Source organism: Cebus imitator, unplaced genomic scaffold (genome assembly GCF_001604975.1).
Source record: "Cebus imitator isolate Cc_AM_T3 unplaced genomic scaffold, Cebus_imitator-1.0 Scaffold514, whole genome shotgun sequence".
Classification (NCBI taxonomy): Eukaryota; Metazoa; Chordata; class Mammalia; order Primates; family Cebidae; genus Cebus; species Cebus imitator.
Window position 1 is genome coordinate 622277 of NW_016107829.1, and position 21409 is coordinate 643685.

At 41.9% G+C, this 21409-nt stretch overlaps 1 protein-coding gene across 4 annotated transcripts in view; it reads left to right on the forward strand.

The window, feature by feature from the left end:
• Positions 1–5860: 5860 nt before the first annotated feature.
• The window catches only part of ZNF608 (zinc finger protein 608), a 115223-nt gene continuing 99674 nt past the window's right edge, over positions 5861–21409 (forward strand). Inside the window, exons 1-2 of one of the 4 annotated variants that reach the window (XM_017514081.2) lie at positions 5861–6152; positions 9515–10603. In XM_017514081.2, the coding sequence (XP_017369570.1) occupies positions 9698–10603 (906 nt within the window). In that variant the 5' untranslated portion in view covers positions 5861–6152; positions 9515–9697. Of the gene's footprint in view, positions 6153–7771; positions 8482–8550; positions 9270–9514; positions 10604–21409 lie in introns of those variants that run through there. The other 3 variants (XM_017514080.2, XM_037733304.1, XM_037733305.1) reach the window with 3 other exon arrangements.

Consider the following 21409-nt stretch of genomic DNA (forward strand, 5'->3'; position numbering starts at 1 on the left):
TTCTCCTGCCTCAGCCTCCTGAGTAGCTGGGATTACAGGCACGCACCACCATGCCCAGCTAATTTTTTGTAGTTTTAGTAGAGACGGGGTTTCACCATGTTGATCAGGATGGTCTCGATCTCTTGACCTCGTGATCCACCCGCCTCGGCCTCCCAAAGTGCTGGGATTACAGGCATGAGCCACCGCGCCCGGCCTTGCCTTTTCTTTTTGATTATTTTAAGAGGGAGGATTGGAGAATGTATGAGGAATTACATAAACATAGAGGTTTTATAAGTACACTTCAGTTTTATATTGCTTTACTAATTGAATGCATTGTAGTATTTAATAAATTCATGTAATATTTGCTTTATATCATCCCAACTTGTTTAAGGTAACCTGTATTATAAAGACATGTCAAGACTGTCATTATTTTCCCTCCCTTGGATGCAGGGTCCTTTTGCTATACTCTAAGGAATTTAAACTGGAGGTGAATTAATAAGGCATAGAAATAGCTTGAAAGGTTAACATAACAGAGTTATACAATATGTATAAATAGCCATATTTACAAAATGTATATTGGAAATATCCCAGAGTCTTTCATGACAGGAGAACACTGTTGGTATTTTTCTTCTTTGAGACCCTGTTCCCCAAAAGGACCTGAAATGTTATGGATTGCAGAGGACCCTCTTTTCCCTGTAGACAAGATTCTCAGTGCTTTGTCTTGTTCCAGTGATATTTCAGGATAACGCAAAACATCAAATGTTTGACCAAAAATAACGCTGCTTATCTCCTTTTCAGCACAGTTATATAGAAAGTGATATTTTTTTGTTTTTGTTTTTGTTTTTGAGAGTTTCACTCTTGTCACCCAGACTGGAGGACAGTGGTGTGATCTTGGCTCACTGCAACCTCTGCCTCCCAGGTTGAAGAGATTCTCCTGTCTCAGCCTCCCAACTAGCTGGGATTATAGGCACTGGCCACCACACCTGGTTAATTTTTTTGTATTTTTAGTAGAGACAGGGTTTCACCATGTTGGCCAGGCTGGTCTCAAACTCCTGACCTCCGGTGATCCACTTGCCTCGGCCTCCCAAAGTGCTGGGATTACAGGCATGAGTCACCATGCCTGGTGGTTTTTGTTTTTTTTAAAGACAGGTTCTGGCTCTGTTGCCCAGGCTGGAGTGCAGTGGTGTGATTATGTCTCACGGCAGCCTCGATCTCCTGGGCTCAGGTGATCCTCTCACCTCAGCCTGCTGAGTAGCTGGCCTTATAGGCATGTACCACCTTGCCTAGCTAATTTATTTATTTTTTGTAGAGACAAGGTCACTGTATGTTGCCCAGGCTGGTCTATGTTGCCCAAGCTGGTCTTGAACTTCTGGGCTCAAGCCATCTTTTCACCCCAGCCTCTAAAAGTGTTGAGATTATATTCAGGAGTTACCACATCTGGCCTGGGAAATGGATATTGTTAAAAGTACTACCCAGAAACTTGAATTGGATTTAGCATGCTAATGCGACAAAGTAGAGAGTGTGTTTTCCAGTGGACCTTTAGCAAGTCAGGATGTTAGCCGTACAGAAAAAAAGCAAAACCTTCTAGTGTTTGTGTGGGTGTTTAATAAGTCATCAACTACATTCCCAAGAAACCAGGGCAGGACACTTGCCCACCCCCCTGAGGCGGTCCTGTTCAGAAGCAAACCCAGAGAGATAAGAATCTTTCTTCATAATCCTCTTGGATAGCCAGTAAGTTTGTCATCATGTCTAAATTAAATTCCTTTTCCTATAAATTAACCCCATTTTCATGAAGGTTTTATTTTTTACAGCTTTGTTTTCTGCTTTTCCCCTTGATCATGAGTAGATCTCAAGTGTCAATGCTGGCATAAATACAGAAAAGGTAGGCCTAGGAATAGACTCCTTTACAAATACACAAAAACTGGAGAAACATATATACATGTAGACATGTTCTTATTCTGTTGCTGAGGCTGGAGTACAATGGTATGATCATAGCTTACTGCAGCCTCCAACTCCTTGTCTCTAATGATCCTCCCACCTCAGCCTCCAGAGTAGCTGGGACTATAGGCATGTACCAACATGCCTGGATAACTTTTGTTTGTTTGTTTGTTTGTTTGAGTGCAGTGGTGCAAACGGTGTTATTTGGCTCACTGCAACCCCTACCTCCCGGGTTCAAGCGATTCTCCTGCCTTAGCCTCCCGAGTAGCTGGGATTATAGGCACCTGCTGCCACACCCAACTAATTTTTGTATTTTTAGTAGAGAGGGGGTTTCACCATATTGGCCAGGATGGTCTCAATCTCTTGACCTTGTGATCCACCCACCTCGGCCTCCCAAAGTGCTAGGATTACAGGCATGAGTCACTGGGCCTAGCTCAAGAAATAATCTTTGATCATTAATAATATACCCTAAATCAGAGGAAACAGCACCAAAGAAAGATCACCATGTCTCCCTGTGTTACTGCTAGAAGCCCCTGGCCTCCTCAGCAGCTAGATCTCCTGTCTTTAAAAAAGGAGGAAAGGGCCGGGCACAGTGGCTCACGCCTGTAATCCCAGCACTTTGGGAGGCTGAGGTGGGCAGATCACCTGAGGTCAGGAGTTCGAGACCAGCCTGACCAATATGGTGAAACCCTATTTTTAAAAAAAAAAAAAAAAAAGGAGGAAAGTGACCTCCTTTTGATGACCTTGACAATGATGTAGTGTAAGTATTGGCAGAGTTAATCTTGAGACCCAAGGAGGGGATAGTGGAGGTTATTGGAGGTGGGATGATACTTTTTTTTTTTTTTTTTGAGTTGGAGCTTCACTCTTGTTGCCCAGGCTGGAACGCTGTGGCGTGATCTTGGCTTACCACAACCTCCGCCTCCACCTCCTGGGTTCAAGCGATTCTCTTGCCTCAGTCTTCCAAGTAGCTGGGATTACAGGCATGTGCCACCAAGCCCCGCTAATTTTGTGTTTTAGTAGAGACTGGGTTTCTCCATGTTGGTCAGGCTGTTCTCAAACTCCCGACCTCAGATAATCCTTGCCTCTGCCTCCCAAAGAGCTGGATTATACTTTTAAAGTGCCCCTTTTACACAGTCCTCATGCTCTTTCCACCCCTCTGTTGTAAATACTCATTTCCAGTCATCTCCTCTCTTCTACCACCACTCTGAGTAGACACTAAAATGTAAAATTACAAAGTGCGTATATTATAAGGTAGTGTATTGGTATGATGAAGTATATGCATGTGGATATTAGAAAGGAGACAAACGGGTTCCTAGTTACCTTGAAGAGAGATTGAGATAATATTTTTGTCTCTATAAATACAGAAAACGTGTCCATTTTGCGAGAGGAGTAGCTCTGATTTTCAAAGCTGGTAGTTAATTGTCTTAGTTTCAGTCTTCAGTTAGCTGATGGTCCTCTGATGCCTCTTGATTGGTCCCTTTGTCAAACAAAACAAAACAAACACAAGAAAAGCCAGTCTGACAACACTGGTTTATTCAAAAGTCTCCTGGAAGAACCTGGGAGGAAGGAGGTGGGGGTGGGGTGTAAAGGGAGTGTGGAGGTGGAATGGAAGGAAATGCTCTAATTTATCAAAATGGTTTGGGTTAACCTTGTGGTCGAGTTGGGCCTAAGCCTTTATCTCGGCCAGGAGGGTTTCTCAGAAAGGTTTAAGGTTTGAGTTTAAGTGTTGCAGCCAGGGTTAGATTAGATTATTTGATTATTAGGAACCCTAAACTTTGGTTTTAGTTAGGCTTCATCTGTGCTGCAGACACTGTAATTTGTTTTGTACTGGAGAAACTCCAATCTCCTCCATCTTCACTAGGTCTCATTTTTTAAATGTCCCGTTCTTTTAAGAGCTAACTATTGATTTTTCCAAACTAATATAACATACAGGGTAGGGATGGGCTTCCAAAGACTGAGATGCAGATGACACACCAGAGACACAGGAAGTGCCCAAGAGTGATCTGATCCCTTGAGAAATCACTCTTTTAAAAGAAGAAAAGTTAAAAATCACAGTATGGTGCTGTATTGTTATCAATGGGGCATGCACAAATGTAAAATCTCTATATCCAAAAATATAAAACAAATCTCAAAGCTAAAATGGGGGATAGGTAGATTTCAGATGCCCAATTTGCCCCATTTTATTTGTTAAAGTGCAGCTTTGATTTGAATACAAATTGACTTAGGGAGAGCTAAGGACTATTACAGATTGCATTCCTCTGGTTTATATATCCCAATAAAGGGTGGAAACTGCTGTTTATTACTATTTGCAGCCTCAAATCTAGTTCATTTATGGTAGTGAAACAGCTAATTGGCAATTTTTTTATGGACTAAATATACTGAAAGCTCAAACATAAGTCAATAGCCATTATTTAAAACATGTGACATAAATATTTTTATTGATCCACGAAGTCATCACTGAATATTTACATCAGAAGCTGTCTTCTGCTAGCACTCATTCACTTTGTGTGTCCATATGGCTCAGTTAAGACACAATCTTAAATTGCAATTGTCATGTGGAAATTACAATCCTAGTAGTACTGGCTCTTTACAATTTGAGATCACGATGCTTGTGATTCACAGTACCCTTTTACTTTAAGATGTCCACATTTTAGCTCCTAAAAATAAAGGAAGGTAACAATAAAAAATTAAAAATTAAATGCACTCTAAAGGCTTAATATATGTAAATACATTAGCTTAAATATGTTACTGTTACACTAAAATGTTAAACTTGTTATTTCATATTAACCTCTCTAATCCTATGACCCGAGTCTCAAATACTTGGTTGCTGACATTTGTCCTATAATAAATTCTAAAATATTTCTGTGTTTGTGGATTGTAGATGTAGCATTCAGAGGATTTATGACACCATCTTCCCCACCAGAAAATTTGGGGGAAGAGGAATTCTGACCATCCCACGGTTTAAATATGTGTACTGGGACTATTTAAGGTTAATCTTCCTAGGACACTTATTTCTCACAAGTCGATTTTTTAAAAGATGAGGCCGGCCCGAGGTGTTACAACGGTAGGCTGGGGCCTTATTTAAATATTATTTTTTTCCTTTTTGGAGCCACATAACACCAGGTGGAAAAGATTTGTTACTAATTTCAGGGAAGAACCATTCACGTAGTGTTGGTTAAATGGTCGCCTGCTTTCACACTTCACTGCCTGTAGACCAGAGCCCTGGAAACAAAAGGGTTACTTGTTTCCCCACCATCGCCTTTACCCGCAGATCGATTTTTCTTATTTAATCAGCGAGTAAAAAGAGAGACACAGGGAAGAAAAAAAAAAAAAAATTGCAGGAAGGGCAAAGTGGTCGGGGGAGGGTTGAAAGCCAGAAGCTGCAATACAGAAAATCAGTCTTGGGAGTTGGGCTGCGGAGTCCTTGGAACAAGGAAGGGAAGCCAGCAAAATGATCGCAGTCATTTCCACACAGCCAGCCTCCTTTTTCTCCTCGCTACGCGCTGGTGGCTCATTTGGCTTCCCTCTGCCACTGAGCGATCACATACATTATTTCCCCCAAGATAACACAATCAAACTTGTATTTACCGACATCCTCTCCTCGCAGCCTGTTTGAGATTTGTTTTAATAAATAAGTGTTTTATGTGAATGATGTAGTAATTGAAAGAGGCGCACCATTTTTTTTTTCCTTCTTACTGCGGGAGGTTCCTCAACCCCAATCTGGTTGGAAAATAAAACGCTTTGTCTCCACAACCACCCCCCACCGCACCCCCACCCGCTCTCAGTGTGTGTTTTATACGTGTGTATATCTCAACCCCCTACAGTAGCCAAGAGAAAGCAGCTAGCCAATGAGAGAGCCCAGTTTCATAAAAGCTGCTCTCTGATTGGCCCGATGCGAAAGGGCATTGGGAACAAAGAGAAGTCCCTTTCAGGTATAGAGGCTGAGAGCTTCTTTTGCTCCACTCCCCCTGTGTGTGTGTTGTGTTTCAGTCCTGATTTCAGTGTTGCAGAACAAGCTTGTTGTGTGTGTGCACCAGGGGGATTTTTGTTTTGCTTTTTTAAATTTTAATTTTTGCTTTTATAAAAAATACACAGGACGGTCTGTGACATTTGATGGTCCATCTTCTTTAATAATAAATTTGTTGAAGAGATTATAATTTCCAAAATAAAGCGGCTGCAACCAAACACATTCAATGCAGTTAGAAGGAAAAGGTCAACTCGATCCAATACAGACCGTAAGTACGGTTGCGTGGTGTGTCTCTATATAGCACTTAGCGGGGACTTCATGCAGGGGAATGTGAGAGTTTTATGCATAGAAATGAGGAACTAGTTACAGGGTTTGGCTTTTGCATTTAGAACAACAACCCAAGAGGGTGAATTTTGTTCAGTAGAGGGTGAAGCATTTGTAAGTTCACACAAATTAAGCTTGACTCGGCACTCGGGGTAACTTGGAGTAAATTAGCTTTTGGGCTCTAACCCAAAGGAGAATAAAAGTGACACAGTTACATATCCTGGTCTGCAATGTCAGTTCTCTAGCTCACCTTACTCCCTCCCTCTCCTGTCCTCGCTCGGCAGACCACCCCCGCTCCAACCGATCCAGGAAAATGGGGGCAAGGGCAGAACAAGCCGATTTCTGTCTCCTGTCAGATCCCAGTGCCCGATAATTTAATATTAAACAAGGGAATAGTCACTCATTACATGTAATGGTTATAATTACCATTCGCCATCCCCTTAAAAAAAGCAAGCAACAAAAATACCATTAAGAGAAAAAAATAAAAGCTCCACCCAACCCAAACAAACCCACAAATAGTAACAATGGTGTGTTTATGACAGGACCAGGCTGGGGAGCAAGCAAAAGGTTTTTCTTTGTTTAATACATGTAGTGGGGGTCCCTAAACTCCAAGTAGCTAGGAGGTACCTTTCTCCCTCCCCCAGGCGTCCCCGTCCCTGGCCCCTTGGGAAAACCGACAAATTGGAGATAAGTTGAGGAAAGGTTTATAAAGTGTTTCTTTAAAACATCTGCTTCGCTCTTGTGCTCATTACATTTCACTCCTTCCGAACTTCGGAGATCCTACATCTCCGAGAAATGTTTCACATTCATAACTTGTAGCTTCGCTCACTGCGGGGTGCGCGGCGCGGGGAGGAGTGGGGGAGTGTGTGCAGGGGGAGGGGAGAGACCTTCAGCTTTTTTTTTTAAAGACCAGATCAGTATTTTCTTGATACGCTTGTCACCATTTTTGTTCTCACGACAACCAATTGAGCCCTTGATCCTCACGTGATGTGAAAGGCTTGCACTGTAACAAAATCGCTCCTTTTAGATGGTTGGTTCTTACTAACTCGCCCATCCCCCTGTCCCGGCCCCGACATTTCCAGCAAAGCGACTCTCTACTTCCAATCCATCAACAATTCATTACTGCTTTTAGCTTCCAAACGCCAGCTAATTAAAAATACTAAGCCAAGCTCCAGGGCCATCTGACTAAACACAGGAGGGGGTGGGCGAGAGGAGGAGGAGGAGGAAAGAAAAAATAAATAAAAGGGAGACACACCGTTGGCTGCGAGTATAAGAGGGAAAAACTCCTGAAAAAGGTCGCCTTTAAAAAAAAAAACAAAAACCTTTTTTTGACTCTAATTATCGAATTACCACATGACTGATTGACCTGAGCGACAGAGGATTCCACCCCGCTCGGGAACTATACTAGGAACTCAGTTCCTTTTTCTTAAAACAACATAAGACAGGAAAACATCACATCCTTTAGGTTTCGAAGACTGAGCCCATTTTAAACGCCGTTATTTTCCCCACACCGCCGCCCCCCGCCCCGAGCGAATGCTGTTATAACTGGTTTATCAGCTCACTGAATCATCTGCTCCCTCCTCCTCCACACCTTTCTTTTTCTCCTCTGGCCCAGCTTCTCATCCCACCCTTTCTTCCTCCTCCTCCTCCCTCTACTCCCCGCTCCTTTTCTCTTAAGTTAGTTCAAGAAATCAAATCTGTCAGGACGGGCGGAAAAATGCCACTTCCCGACTAACAGGCGGAATCCAGCCCAGATTTTCAGTCCTTTCTTCTTATTCTTTCTTCCCTTTCACTAATTTATCCCGATGTTAGCACATTCTGTCTTGTTACTAGCGGACGCCTGTAGGTTTGCTACATGGGATCATTACTGATCACGGTGACTCTGAAGTCTGGAACTGAAGGCGGAATGAGAAGTTGGGAAAACTTTTTTCTCTAAACTCTCTGTTTTTTAAAAAAACTATTATTCTCGATGCTTGTTAAGAGGAAAAAAAAAACCTTTGGTGCTTCTGTTGTGAATGTGAAACATTATCTTCCAGCTGTACAGTGACACATTTTTTTTTAAGGAGAAAAGGACTGATCCGTTTGCCAAAAGGGGGGTGGGGAGGTGGAATAATGTTATCGAGTGATTATTCTGGCTGAGATGTGTTATTTGGTTTCTTCCTTCTTGATCATTTGGTGTTTAAGTAAAATGAGGCACAGGCTTGTTTGCCGAGTGGCGTGGGAAAGGCATTTTGATTTGCTGGCCTAATTAAAAAATGATAAAGGATTAAAAGGTAAGCAATGTCTGTGTGTGTGTGTATGTGTGTATGTATGTATATTTATTTATTTTTTTCTTGACAATCAACTGTTAAAAAGGGGCTGATCCCTTTAAAAACCGTTTTAACTGCTCTTTGTCAAACACACACTCATTTGCGGTCATTGAGGCCACCTTGGCGCAGATCACTTAAAGTGTATGTCTTAATCAGTTTTCCGTACAGTCAGTAGCACCATATTTAACAGAGTGAGCAATTCTGTGACCTAGGAATACGGTAGAATTGTTTAAATGTATTTTTTTCTCAAAAGGCAGATATTTAACTTTTTATATAACACTGTCTTTTCTAGAGAGAAATGCTCTTAAAGACCTATATGTATATTTCAAAAAAAAAAAAAATTATGTAAGCTGTTGGGGAAGAGAGGATAGGAGGGAGGCTTGTGTGTGTGTCGAGGGGGGAGTTATTGGTTGTGTTTTCTGTTCCTTACTGGGAACAAAAACCAGATTGCCCAGACAATTTGTAAAAAGAAGTACTGAAACCTAAAATTAGAAATAAGGAAAATTTAGCAACATTCTATTCTGAAAACTAGCCTCAGAACTTCCAGGGTCTGGTCTTTTAAATTGCAAGATCTAGGACATGTTTAGGGATGTTTAAAGCTGTGTTCTTCCTTCTTGTCTGAGTGTTCAGGCTGTGTTTCTGGGGTTGAGATATCACATGTGCCAGACAGAAATCCTAAACTTTAAAAAGGAACATAAAAACCTTTCTGGACTGGAATCAGATCCTTAAGATAATTTAATGCTTTTAAAAAGGTGATTATCCTTGTGTTGTTGATAAAGGGATTTTCCTTTTAGCTACTGTAAGATGCTTACTGTCATGGGTTTATTTTTCGGGTTTGGTTATTTTCCTTTAAACCTGATATTGGACTATGGAGACAATACATGAGCCACCTTACTCTCCATCCTTCCCTGTCCCCCTTACTGACTCCCCAATACTAATCGTTTTTTATTCTGGTAACACCCAGACAAGAAATATTCGACTTTTCCCCCCTTCACAGGAAAAGGTGGACCTGGACTGAGGGTGTAAAATCCCTGGACACATTCGTGGGGCAGGAAAAAGAAGAGGAAGATTAGAAGATTTTTTTTTTCTTTGAGAGAAAGCCCAGCGGAGATAAACGAATGTCCCCTCATCTCCAAAGGAAAGTTCATCGGATTTTTATTCTAGAGAGCTCATCTTCAGGATGTCAGTGAACATTTCTACTGCAGGAAAAGGTGTGGATCCAAATACAGTTGATACTTATGACAGTGGCGATGATTGGGAAATCGGGGTTGGAAATTTAATAATTGATTTGGACGCTGATTTGGAGAAGGACAGACAGAAATTTGAGATGAATAATTCCACCAACACCACTAGCAGCAGCAACTCCAAGGATTGTGGAGGTCCGGCCTCCAGTGGGGCTGGTGCTACCGCAGCCTTAGCTGATGGCCTAAAATTTGCTTCTGTTCAGGCCTCTGCTCCCCAGGGGAATTCACACAAAGAGACCAGCAAATCAAAAGTGAAAAGGAGTAAAACTTCTAAGGATGCTAATAAATCTCTGCCTTCTGCTGCCTTGTATGGGATTCCCGAGATTAGCAGCACTGGCAAGAGGCAGGAAGTCCAAGGGCGCCCTGGAGAGGCAACTGGCATGAATTCAGCGCTGGGTCAAAGTGTGAACAGCGGCGGCAGCGGCAACTCAAACAGCAATAGTACCAGCACCAGCACCTCTGCCGCCACCGCGGGGGCAGGCTCCTGTGGGAAAAGCAAAGAGGAGAAGCCAGGTAAAAGCCAGAGCAGCCGAGGCGCCAAGCGGGATAAGGATGCGGGGAAATCCAGGAAGGACAAGCACGACCTGCTTCAGGGCCACCAGAATGGCAGTGGCGGCCAGGCCCCTTCTGGGGGGCACCTCTATGGCTTTGGGGCCAAGAGCAATGGAGGTGGCGCGAGCCCCTTCCACTGCGGGGGCACTGGGAGTGGCAGCGTCGCCGCTGCAGGGGAAGTTAGCAAAAGTGCCCCGGATTCAGGGCTCATGGGAAACGCTATGTTGGTAAAGAAGGAAGAGGAGGAGGAGGAGAGCCACAGGCGAATCAAGAAACTGAAAACTGAGAAGGTAGGATAAAGTCGCCTTCCTAGATGTCCTACTCTCCTCTGTGTGCATTTGTGTGGGTGCGTGGGGGTGTGCCTCTGTGTGCTTTACACTTCTTTATGCTTTCTGGTTCTTGGTGAGATTTCTGTGGTATGCATCTTTTATATTAAAATTTGCTATGGGGGAGCTTACTTGGGTACAGTGTTTGGCTCTTGCTTCTGCTGTCCTTGCTGCTGCTGCTGCTGCTTGTGATGCTAGTGTTGGGTTCCCAGGTGGGAGGGCCTGAGTGTTCTAAGTACCTTTTGCCCTGTAGATCGGTTCCTCACTAGTCAGCAGGTTGCCGTGTGCTTTTAATAGAAAACCTGCTCATGTACTCGCTTGACTCTTGTCCTGGTTTCTTCCTTAAGGGGAACATTTTTCTATTTTAATTTATTCATCCTAGTATTGCTGGTAATGTGTTCTTAGGTGCAAGGTTCAAGTTTCCTCCCCCGGAGGAATGTCGAGGATTCTAATTTACATTCTACCCTCATCCTTTTTTTTTTTTTTTGTTACTGTCTCCAAAATAGTACTGGGAAAGGGCACCCTTCTTGTTCTTGGTCCTGAATTAGACCCCAAGCTTGAAGCGTTGGGTCATTGGTTTCATAACTGCACAAAAACTGGATGGTTTTGCTGGCTGTTAGCACTCTACCCTCGTTCCCTCACCCAGTTCTTAGCTAGAGATTTAAGAGTGTTATCACTTGGATACCTAGCTTGACTGGGGAGCTGCTAAGAAGAATAAAACAGAGTTGCTGGACTGATGCTCATGAAATGTGCAAGCATAGCCAAAGGGGATGTAGACGGTTGAGTGAATCGGAGTACTAGAATGATGTGTTGCTTTTGAACGGTTGTGGATAGTTGATTTAGGCCGTTTGGACCCTTCCTCCCATCTTTGTATAAGTCTGTAGTTACACGCTGCCTTGGAAGAAGTGCCCGCCCCCACCCCCCACCGCGGGTGGTGCCGCTTAGTCATAGACCACATTGACTAATGTTTGGGGAAAAAAGGTGTTCTGTCCACCAGGCAGGTTGGGAAGGAGTTAGGGGTGTGTGTGATATTTTTGTGAAATTAACCTTCAGATTAATTCTACAAGTTGTGCCTTGTAGAAGATTTCTGTCGTGTGGGTTGTGGCATGGTTGTTTGGGAACATGCTTATTAAATAATTTTTTTTTTTTTTTTGGCTATAGTTGGCGATTGGGATTGTAAGTGGTGATAATATGTCTTTGGAGAATTATTTCAATGTAAAATTGTTCACTGCTACTGAAACCTTTATATTCTTGTTTTTGTGTTCAGGATTTAAGTTGGAGTGTAAGAGTAAAGTTCTGATTTTTAAAAGTTGTGAGAGAGACGTTGACATGTAGATAATGCCAAGTTTGCAAAAAGCTTCCGAACACTTATAAATTCATGCCCTCTTGGGCAGGCGGAATTTGTACACTGATGAGTCTGAATGAATTTTTTAAAATTCCAGGTTTTGATTCTTATGTTTAAATGTGTAGTTTCCCATTATTTCTGCTAAAAGGCGTTCTGAAATCTTCTCATTACTTAGTACAGTAGGGCATTTACTTTTGTTGCCAATAGTCTTCAAATTGCAGTTCTAATCTGCTTTAACTATCTAGATGAATTGCCCTAATCCAGTGCTCACAATGGCTGTGGTTAAGGAGTCAGAGCCATTTGATTGGATTCACTGGCTGCTTGGAATGTGGGAGGTACTGCCCTTTTGCATTCCCCTTAGCCTTTTAATCTTCCAGCCAAATGTTCACATTCAACAATTTTGTTTAGCTGGCAATCGGAACATTTCAGTATCTCAAAGGCTGCTGTCATGGCAACTGAGATTAGAGCGTGGTGTCGTTTCTCCAGTTTTTTGTGTTCTTTTCACTTTCCAGTCACAGAGGAAACTGGATGAAGAATGGAAGAATTAAATTATTCATATACATGCAACTCATCTTCAGTTAGAGCAGCATAAATGTGATAAATATGAATTACATAAATGAAGAGCAAACAAGTTAGAGTGGATCTGGAGTGGGGGAGGGGAGAAAGCACATTGCAATTTAGATTCGCTTCTGGTCCTATACTAGAGGAAGCTGTGCCACCAATCTTAGCCACTGGAGTTGGCACAGGAGCCCCTCAGAGGCTTGGATCCAGGGGCTTGGGTCCTGCAGTATTGGCCATTCTCTGTCCAGGGGCGTTGGCTCAGGATCTCAAATCTTATTCCTTAAGGCTTTCCTCCCCACCCCCACTTCACCCTGAGAACAACTTCCCTTAAGAATGCTTTCCGGGCCTGGCAGGGTCGCTCATGCCTGTAATCCCAGCACTTTGGAAGGCTGAGATGGACAGATCACCTGAGGTCAGGAGTTCAAGACCAGCCTGGCCAACACGGTTATACTTCGTCTCTACTAAAAAATACAAAAATTAGCTGGGTGTGGTGGCAGTCGCCTATAATCCCAGCTACTCGGGAGGCTGAGGCTGGAGAATCGCTTGAACTCGGGAGGCGGAGGTTACAGTAACTCCACATTGCACCACCGCACTCCAGCCTGGGTGACAGAGAGAAACTCCATCTCAAAAAAAAAAAAAGAAGCTTTCATCCTTGGCACACAGAAATGGCACTCCCTTGCATGAATGCCACCCAGGAAAGTAACTCTAATTCCACTAACTAGTGGTTGCATCAAATTAGGCATCAATTTGGAAAATACTTCCTACTGATATGAGGATAACTTTTTAGGAAGTAAAGATTTAGTAGGACAAGAAGCTTCACGTGGAATATTATTTCAACCCTGAGGTTTTTTTGACATTTTATACGATGTTTTAATTTCCTTCAGCCTTGCTTGATTATCTGGGTTTGTGAAGAATAAGTGCCTTGAGAATGAAGATTATTAATTTTCAGCAATCATACGTGGCTCATGAGGGGCCACATGTGAAAACCAAAGGGGAGTGTATGTGTGTGTGCATTTTTTTTTCTGGTTGGAAGGTTCACAGGAGATTCATAAGACTTGCTGTCACCGGTTAATTTTCACAGCATGCTTAAATGTCTATTTTTGGTCTGTTTATTCTGTTTCTTCACTACACAAAGTCATGTAAAACATGATAAATTGGACCTTATGAAACCTAATTAAATCAATGACTGTTCTACTCCTTTATGTGGAAACCACAAGTATGTTGTAAAAGTCGCCACTCCCTTAATACGTGAACAAAATCAAAACATGCCATAATTCTAAGACGTTTGAGCTCTATTTCTATAGCCCATTTTGTGGTTAAGCCACCGGTGACATGTCTGAATAAGTAGATTTGACGGGCTGGCTTTTGGTTGTTAAAACCTGCCTCTCTACCCTCCCCTCCTTTCTTGTGACGTATAATGGCATTGTATTGAAACTCTTCTTTATGTATCCTCCTTAGCCATCTTACAGTTTTGACTTATTAGATAGGGAGGCATTCAGCTGGGCTAACTAAATAGTTTATACAGAGTTGATGGGTTTATTTGATTTCTGGAAAATTCAAAAATATATACAAAAACTCAAAAATCTTGAAAGCAACTGATACTTAAACAGAAGTGAAAGGCACAGGAGGTCATATAGTTGTGTCTCAATACCTATTCAGAGAAGAAAATTATTTCTGTAATATCATATTGCTTTCATTAAGATGGCCCTGGTCATAAAGGTGGTGTCTACAAACGGACCTGTTCATAAAGGATATCATTCATTTTATTTTATTCTTTTGTAGAGGCCTTTTTATACTTCACCAGGGAATTCTGGCACGTTTTCTAAGTGAGTGTGAGCAATTCAAGAACATATTTTGATTAATGAGTTTGGTGGATGATATCTTTTTTTTTCAAATATAGTGTCCTATATGAATTCTACTTAGAGAGTATAGTGTATCTACTGTGAAATAAAAGGGCAGAAAGGTCACTTGCTATAATTAAAGAACAAAGTCCATTGTCAGACAGCAAACTGTTCTGAAAGCTATATAAGGGATTTAGCTGTTAAAAACTTTGGTAACTAAGGGTGGCTTCCAATCAGCGTTGATCCAGCTCCTTACTTTTCTGTAGATTGACAGGGTTTTCTGAGGTAGGGAGGGGGCTGCCCTTTCCCTAAGAACCCATGGAATTTAGGTATTTGTATGATAGACCTATCACTAAATTCTGACTTTAGTATGTGAAACCTATTAACTTTGCTGGAGAGAGAAGGAATACACATAACTCATCAAGATTGTTCTGTAGGAGATAAATAGTGTTTTGCAACTTTTAATAACTTTGTAAATAGTCTGTTAAAAACAGTGGGGGCAGGGGAGCAGGTGCGGTGGCTCCTGCCTGTAATCTCAGCACTTTGGGAGGCTGAGGCGGGTGGATTGCCTAAGGTAAGGAGTTTGAGACCAGTCTGGCCAGCATGTGAAACCCTGTCTCTACTAAAAATACAAGAAAATTAGCCAGGCATGGTGGTGTGCACCTGTAATCCCAGCTACTTGGGAGGCTGAGGCAGGGGAATTGCTTGCAACCAGGGATGTGGAGGTTGCAGTGAGCCAAGAACACAGGCCACCGCACTCTACTCGTGGGTGACAGAGTGAGACTCCATCTCAAAAAAAAAAAAAGGTCGGGGGAGGGATTGATAGTCCAAATGTCAAGAGGTTAAGAATGCTCTTCAAGTGAAATTGCTTGGCTGCAAGATGGTTTTAATTAGACTGTTATAAAGACTTATTTTTCCTAAGCAGCATTTTATAGTTAGTAAATGAAATGTATGCCGAAAGTGCTAAGCAGAAATCTCCCTAACCACAGAGGTGTTCAATAACCAGATTCAAATAACATGGAAAGTACCATCTGTTCTTCGTTTTCAGCATGAAAAAGAGGGATTGAATGGCTGAGATTTGCTCCAATTTCGATGATGTCTGTGTGTGTGCGTGTATTTTTTTTTAATTTAAAAAAGTTCACCTGGTACTTCATAGAAACTTGAAATTGCAGTAATATGAGCAACACTGTGAAAACACATGTTCCCACATTTATTTTAACCAGTTCCACTTTCATTTAAAAGATTTCCAGAAGCCCGGCCATTGAACACTTTATAATGGTTGTACAGTTCCTGCAGGCAATCACAATGAGCGGTCAGCTTTTCGAAAGATCTATTTAGTCAGTACCTGAATTATTCTGTCAATTTTCCCCCTGGAGGCAAGGAGGGGAAAATGCTCTCTCGCTAACTCTGGTCAGCGTTTATCAGTTAATCTAATTGTGTGAGATATTGCTGTGGGCTGGTGTTTACTATACATAGAGACCTTGTTCTTGTTCAGAGCTGTAATCTAGGATTGTTGATAATGAGGAAAATATCCTTTTAAGGGTAACTTTTGAGTCTTTGACTTTTAGACACTAAGAATCTTGCTTCTGAGTTTAGTTAGAGCCCTGGGTAAAACATTATCCGGCCTCTGTTTGAGGTCTTTTATTGAAGCTAATGACTGGGCTTGTGCCTCCCTGAGATAAATGACATTATCTCTGAGTGGACTGACAGGAAACAGACATGTTAATGGTGAAGCTGCAGGGAGGATCTGCTTGGGTTCTGACAAAAGAGTCGAGAAAGGGACCCCTGGTTGTGGTCATTAACACATAATGCATTCTTGCTCTTCCTAAGAGGCCCTTGATAATTGGAAAGCTATTTTAGCCACAAGCACTTAAATCATAAATCTACTACTCCTAGTTCCTTTGCATTCTTAAAAGTAGTAAAGTAATGTGTTTTTTGTTAACAAGTGTGTGATCTGGTTTTTTAACGTGGTGGCAGTTCTAGGCTGCCTGGGTAATGACGTGTGGGAGAGCTGCACGTTGAACTGTTTCTATCAGTTCAGATTCTTCTTTGTCTTTCAGCACTGCTCAGCCATCCCTCTACTTTAATAAAGTGAAAAAGTGGGTACGGAGCAGAAAAGAAGTCATTTTTCTGTTTGAAGATGTCTTGTGGGAGGGGGATAAAATCCGTTTTGTAAGATTTTGTGCAGTGATTTGAATGCGATGAAACCTGACTTTTGGAGTGTATGTTTTCAAAAGTCATGGGCATAATTGAGTTTCAGTGCAGTTTAAACTCTCTGCTTCTTGAACAAAGATAATTGCCATGTTGAACACACTCTAGAGGTGTAGAAGAGGTGAAAGGATCATGTTATTCTATTCTTTAATATTAAGCACTGGAAGTTTTTCATAGTAATTACTGCAGTACACATAGGTTTGATTGCCAGCACTCTGAACTTGCCAGCAATCTGAACATCAAGGGTTTTGCTTGAATACTAAACAGTTTATTCCTAAATTATTTGTATTATGTTCTTGTGTAATGTACAAGTCAGAACTGAAGAAATACTGGGCTATCCTTGTTAGCAGAATCTTAGGGAAAACAAATAACCCTTCTTCATTAGGACTGTTGTCGATAAATGATCATAATACCCTCCTCATGTAGTCATTGAAGATTAAAGGGATGGAGAACAGGTGAGCTGCCTGCCTCAGTAATGACTTAGGTTGTCATTAGAGAGTAAGTAATATGTGTATGATATTGGTGCCCTGTAACTGATATTTCATAGGTGTGTGTGTATATAAATGTTGTAATCACATATACAGATGTTGCATTGGGAGTATTTGGTTAGTATGAGCTTTATTCTTTAAAAAATCTTCACTGGTGGTTTTATGTTCCACTCTGCTGCAGTGTATATGGACCTCTCCCTCTGTGTCTAATTCTCTCTCCCAACTGCAGTTTCACTAGGGACTACTTGCTCCCTGTCGCAAATTCTTCTTAATTTCAGCTCAGGGTTTTGGCAATGGGAACAAAACCTTTGCAACTGAATGAAAGGTTGTTAAACTATTCATAGTTGATTGACCAGCAGTTGGGCTGTTTGTAATGTTATTTTGAGAGGTCAAAGGATATGCAAGAGGGTGAGACTTAGCACTTTGCTCCTAAAGCTGAATTTTGCATATTTGCTAAATTTTGCTTAGCAATACCTTTGGGAATGTAGAACAAAAGATGATGGGTTTTGCCTTAAGAACGGAAATGATCACAAAGCAAATACTTATATTTTGATGCGTCAGTGGGCCTGGAACCACAGGGATCACATCTGATATTCAGAAGGCTTTTTCCCCTAGTGAAACTAAATGAAAACTAAAAGGTATATATTATAATTGTAATAGATAACTCAAAGGAAAGGGTGTTTCACTTAGAACAAATGGGTTTGAAATGATGAACTAATACTTCCATGGATTGTTCAAAGCCACTTTCTTTTCTCTCTTATCTCCACCCCCGACCTAGTTTGATTATTATTCACTGTGACTGTTCCAGCCCAACCACTGATCTTTCTGCCTCCTGGGAATCCTCATTGTCAGCTAGCACCTTAAGAAAAATGTGCCTACAGGGACATTTAGGCATATTCCAATAATGCCATATGAATGCAGCTTTTACAGTTTAAAAAGCAAGTAAAAATATATTGATTATATTTTGTGTTGTACATAATGATTTCAGAAAACAGATATTTAGGTTGTGGGATTGGCTTATTATGTTAACCAGAGAGCAGATGGCATGGTGCCACAGACGTATAATTTTACTTAAAGGGACTTTTAAGGTTTTGATGTGTTTTCTTTTCCTCTTATTTCCCTGATGGCTTCTTTTTATTGAAGGGTAACTTAAGGAGACCTGGTAGCAATTTTACTGCCTTCCCCTGACAGTTTGAAATAATAGCGTGGTCTTCGGTTGCACTGATCTTCTACCAGTCAACTCGATTCTGGTTTTTGTCATGTGGCACAGAATTTTTAAAAAAGTGTTTGTAGTATGTTTTAAGAAGTGGACTCTTTTATTTGCGTCAATTAGCAACAGACGACAAAGTTCCAATTGGTCATACTTTCATAAACTCCTGGAAGTCACTGTTTGTCCTTTTGATTAAAGAAAACTTATGGTTTAGTTTCCTAGGAAAGCACATTTGGCCCTCTAGCTGCTTTTGGTACACTTTTTTGTCCTTTGCATTCGTCACTGAAGGTTCAAAGGTTGTGTCTAAGTTGTTCCTAGTTAGGTTAGAAAGTGTTCCCCATGCTGGAGAAAATGTACCTTTTTTTTATCTTTTAACTACACTTATCATGTGTTTGAATTTAGTTGGCATAAAAGTACCTTTTGTTTTTGTGCCTAAATTTTACAGTTTTATCCATTCTTCACCTCAAACATCATCAGGATGAGTTGGAAAGCATCTTCTAACTTTTTTCTTTTTTGAGACAGAGGGAGTCTTGCTCTGTCACCCAGGCTGGAGTGCAGTGGCACATTCTCGCCTCACTGCAACCTCCACCTCCTGGGTTCAAGGGATTCTCCTGCCTCAGCCTCCCGAGTAGCTGGGACTACAGGTGCGTGCCACCACGCCCGGCTAATTTTTTGTATCTTTAGAAGAAATGGGGTTTCACCATGTTAGCCAGGATGGTCTCAATCTCCTGACCTCGTGATCCGCTCGCCTCGGCCTCCCAAAGTCCTGGGATTATGGGTGTGAGCCACTGAGCTCGGCTGGCACCTTCTAACTTTTTTCCCCAAAGTGTGCATAGCCAGACCAGATTTCTTCTGGATTTCCTGTCACTTCCTTGGCTGATTTTATGGATGGCTCATTTTAAAAACAACAAAAATGTTTGAATTGGAAGGGTTGAAGCCTTGGGTTTTCATTCTTCATGGAAAACTGTTTATTTGTGTGTGGTTCACCACAGTACATGGATAATGCTATCAAATCTGTGCTTTATTATAGGCTTATGACTAGCACAGCAGCACTTCAGTTATGTGTTCCTGTGCTTTAGTTCTTTGCCAATTCTTTTGTGATGGAAATGAAATTAGAACTGAATCTTTGCAGCGAAGGGGAAAATAGGCACAACAAATAGAAACTATCCCTTGAGCCAGTTAAGAAGTAAGCAGTGGTGATTAAACATGTTTTTTTTTTTTTTTTCTTCAAAGTAAGTGAAACACAGAGGAAACTACTTCCATTTAGCTTTTCCGTGAAGATAGGTGGAAGATGAGCTGAACGCTTTGAGAAGTGGAGGCTGCAACTAGACTCTATCTTATCCCCTTGTATCGTTTGACATCTTAAGTAATTGAAAAGCGATTCGTATTCCCAAATCTTTAAACTTCTCTGAAGGTGTAATTTGAGTTAAGTAGTATTGTTTGTTTCTGCTCTCCAAAGGGAACAACATGATGTTAAAACAGAGCAATTGAGCCTCTCCGCATCCAACTCCATTTGGCCAATTGTCTCCATTTACATTCCTTGCCCAAATCTTTCACCAGCCTTTCCCATGATGCCGCAGCAGATGCCAGACACTGAAGTCGAAAGCGAGCAGCTGTTTCCAAACATTACTCCATTGCTGTATTATCCTCCACAATCTGCTTTCTTTTGCTCTCCCCTTCCCCCATTCTTAAAATAAAGAAGCCTTCTCTCTCCCTTGGACTTTTGCATCCTCCAGCTGATCAGTGCGTCGGTTATCCGTCTTATCAGTCGCACTGGGTTCTTCCGCAGGTCGGTTGATTGTTCTCTTTGGGAGCAGATGGAGTGCCCTGGGCTCCTTGGGGCGCAGCCGCCGCCTCCTCAGGCCCGGGGTTGCGCGCTCCCGACGGGGCGGCGGGGGCGTGCAGCCGGGGACGCGCCCTTCTTCCCGCCGGGAACCCGTTTATGGCCCTGAGCGCTGTAAATCTGTCAGCTCTTCACGACGCCTTCACCTCTTTCTTCATTTGCTCCAGCTTCTAGTTTGACAACGTTCCCCTGAGGCAGAATTCTAATCTGCTTCCAATTAGTTGCAAAATGTGACTGAAATTTCCACATTATGACTGCTGTTTTACTTGCACGCACACATCTAGAAACAAATTAATGCTTTTGAATATTTATTTTTTGAGCCCTTGGATTTACTTTAAGAGGAAGAGTTTCCAACTGTTTGGAATGACTTCCAGGATTTGCATTTCCCCCCCCCCCCAAAGCCTCATATACTGGGTACATTCAAACAAAACAAAACCACGGTGGTTGCCTGCCTCTCCCTTAATAAGCCTTTCCCGTCTTTTCAAGATTTCCCAAAATGTATTGCATATGTTAAAGTAATGCAAATAAATTTTGTAGTATTTCTACAATAAACAAAACAGGGATGTTTGGCTAAGGAAGGGTCCCTATGCAGTGTTTTAATAAAAGAGAAATACACACACATTTCCTTCTAAATATAGCTTAAGTATACTTTGGCCAAAACACAAAGACTTTTGTTCCACACGTTTAAATTCTTTCATTCAGTATTCGAAAGCTGTAAACCCAAATAAACGAATTGGGTGATTAATTGGCTTGGCACACATCTAAGGGCAGCATTAAAGAAGTCACTGTGGGCATTAATGTGCACCCAAGTTTTTGTGTAGGTCTCTGGAGCACACCCTCCCCAAGCGAGCGGCTGGAGTGGTTTTGCTGAAATCAGCTTAGTGGGTGGGTTCCTGTGACTTTGGTCTTTCCAGCCCCTCTGTCCGCGGCCAGTGTTAGGAGAATGGACCTGGCTCTGGGCTTTGGGGTGGTTCAGTTTGGAGGGTGATCATCACCCCAACTCCATTTCCTCTCTTTAAGTGATTTTTTTTTTTGAAACAAAGATGTTGATCCTCCTAATTGTATGTAAATATTAGAGTTCTTTAAATCTTGATTGCTGAGAATGTCAAGTTAAGACAACCATTTTATTACTTGCCTTAAAGACTGCTTTCTCTGGCCGGGCGCGGTGGCTCAAGCCTGTAATCCCAGCACTTTGGGAGGCCGAGGCGGGTGGATCACAAGGTCAAGAGATCGAGACCATCCTGGTCAACATGGTGAAACCCCGTCTCTAC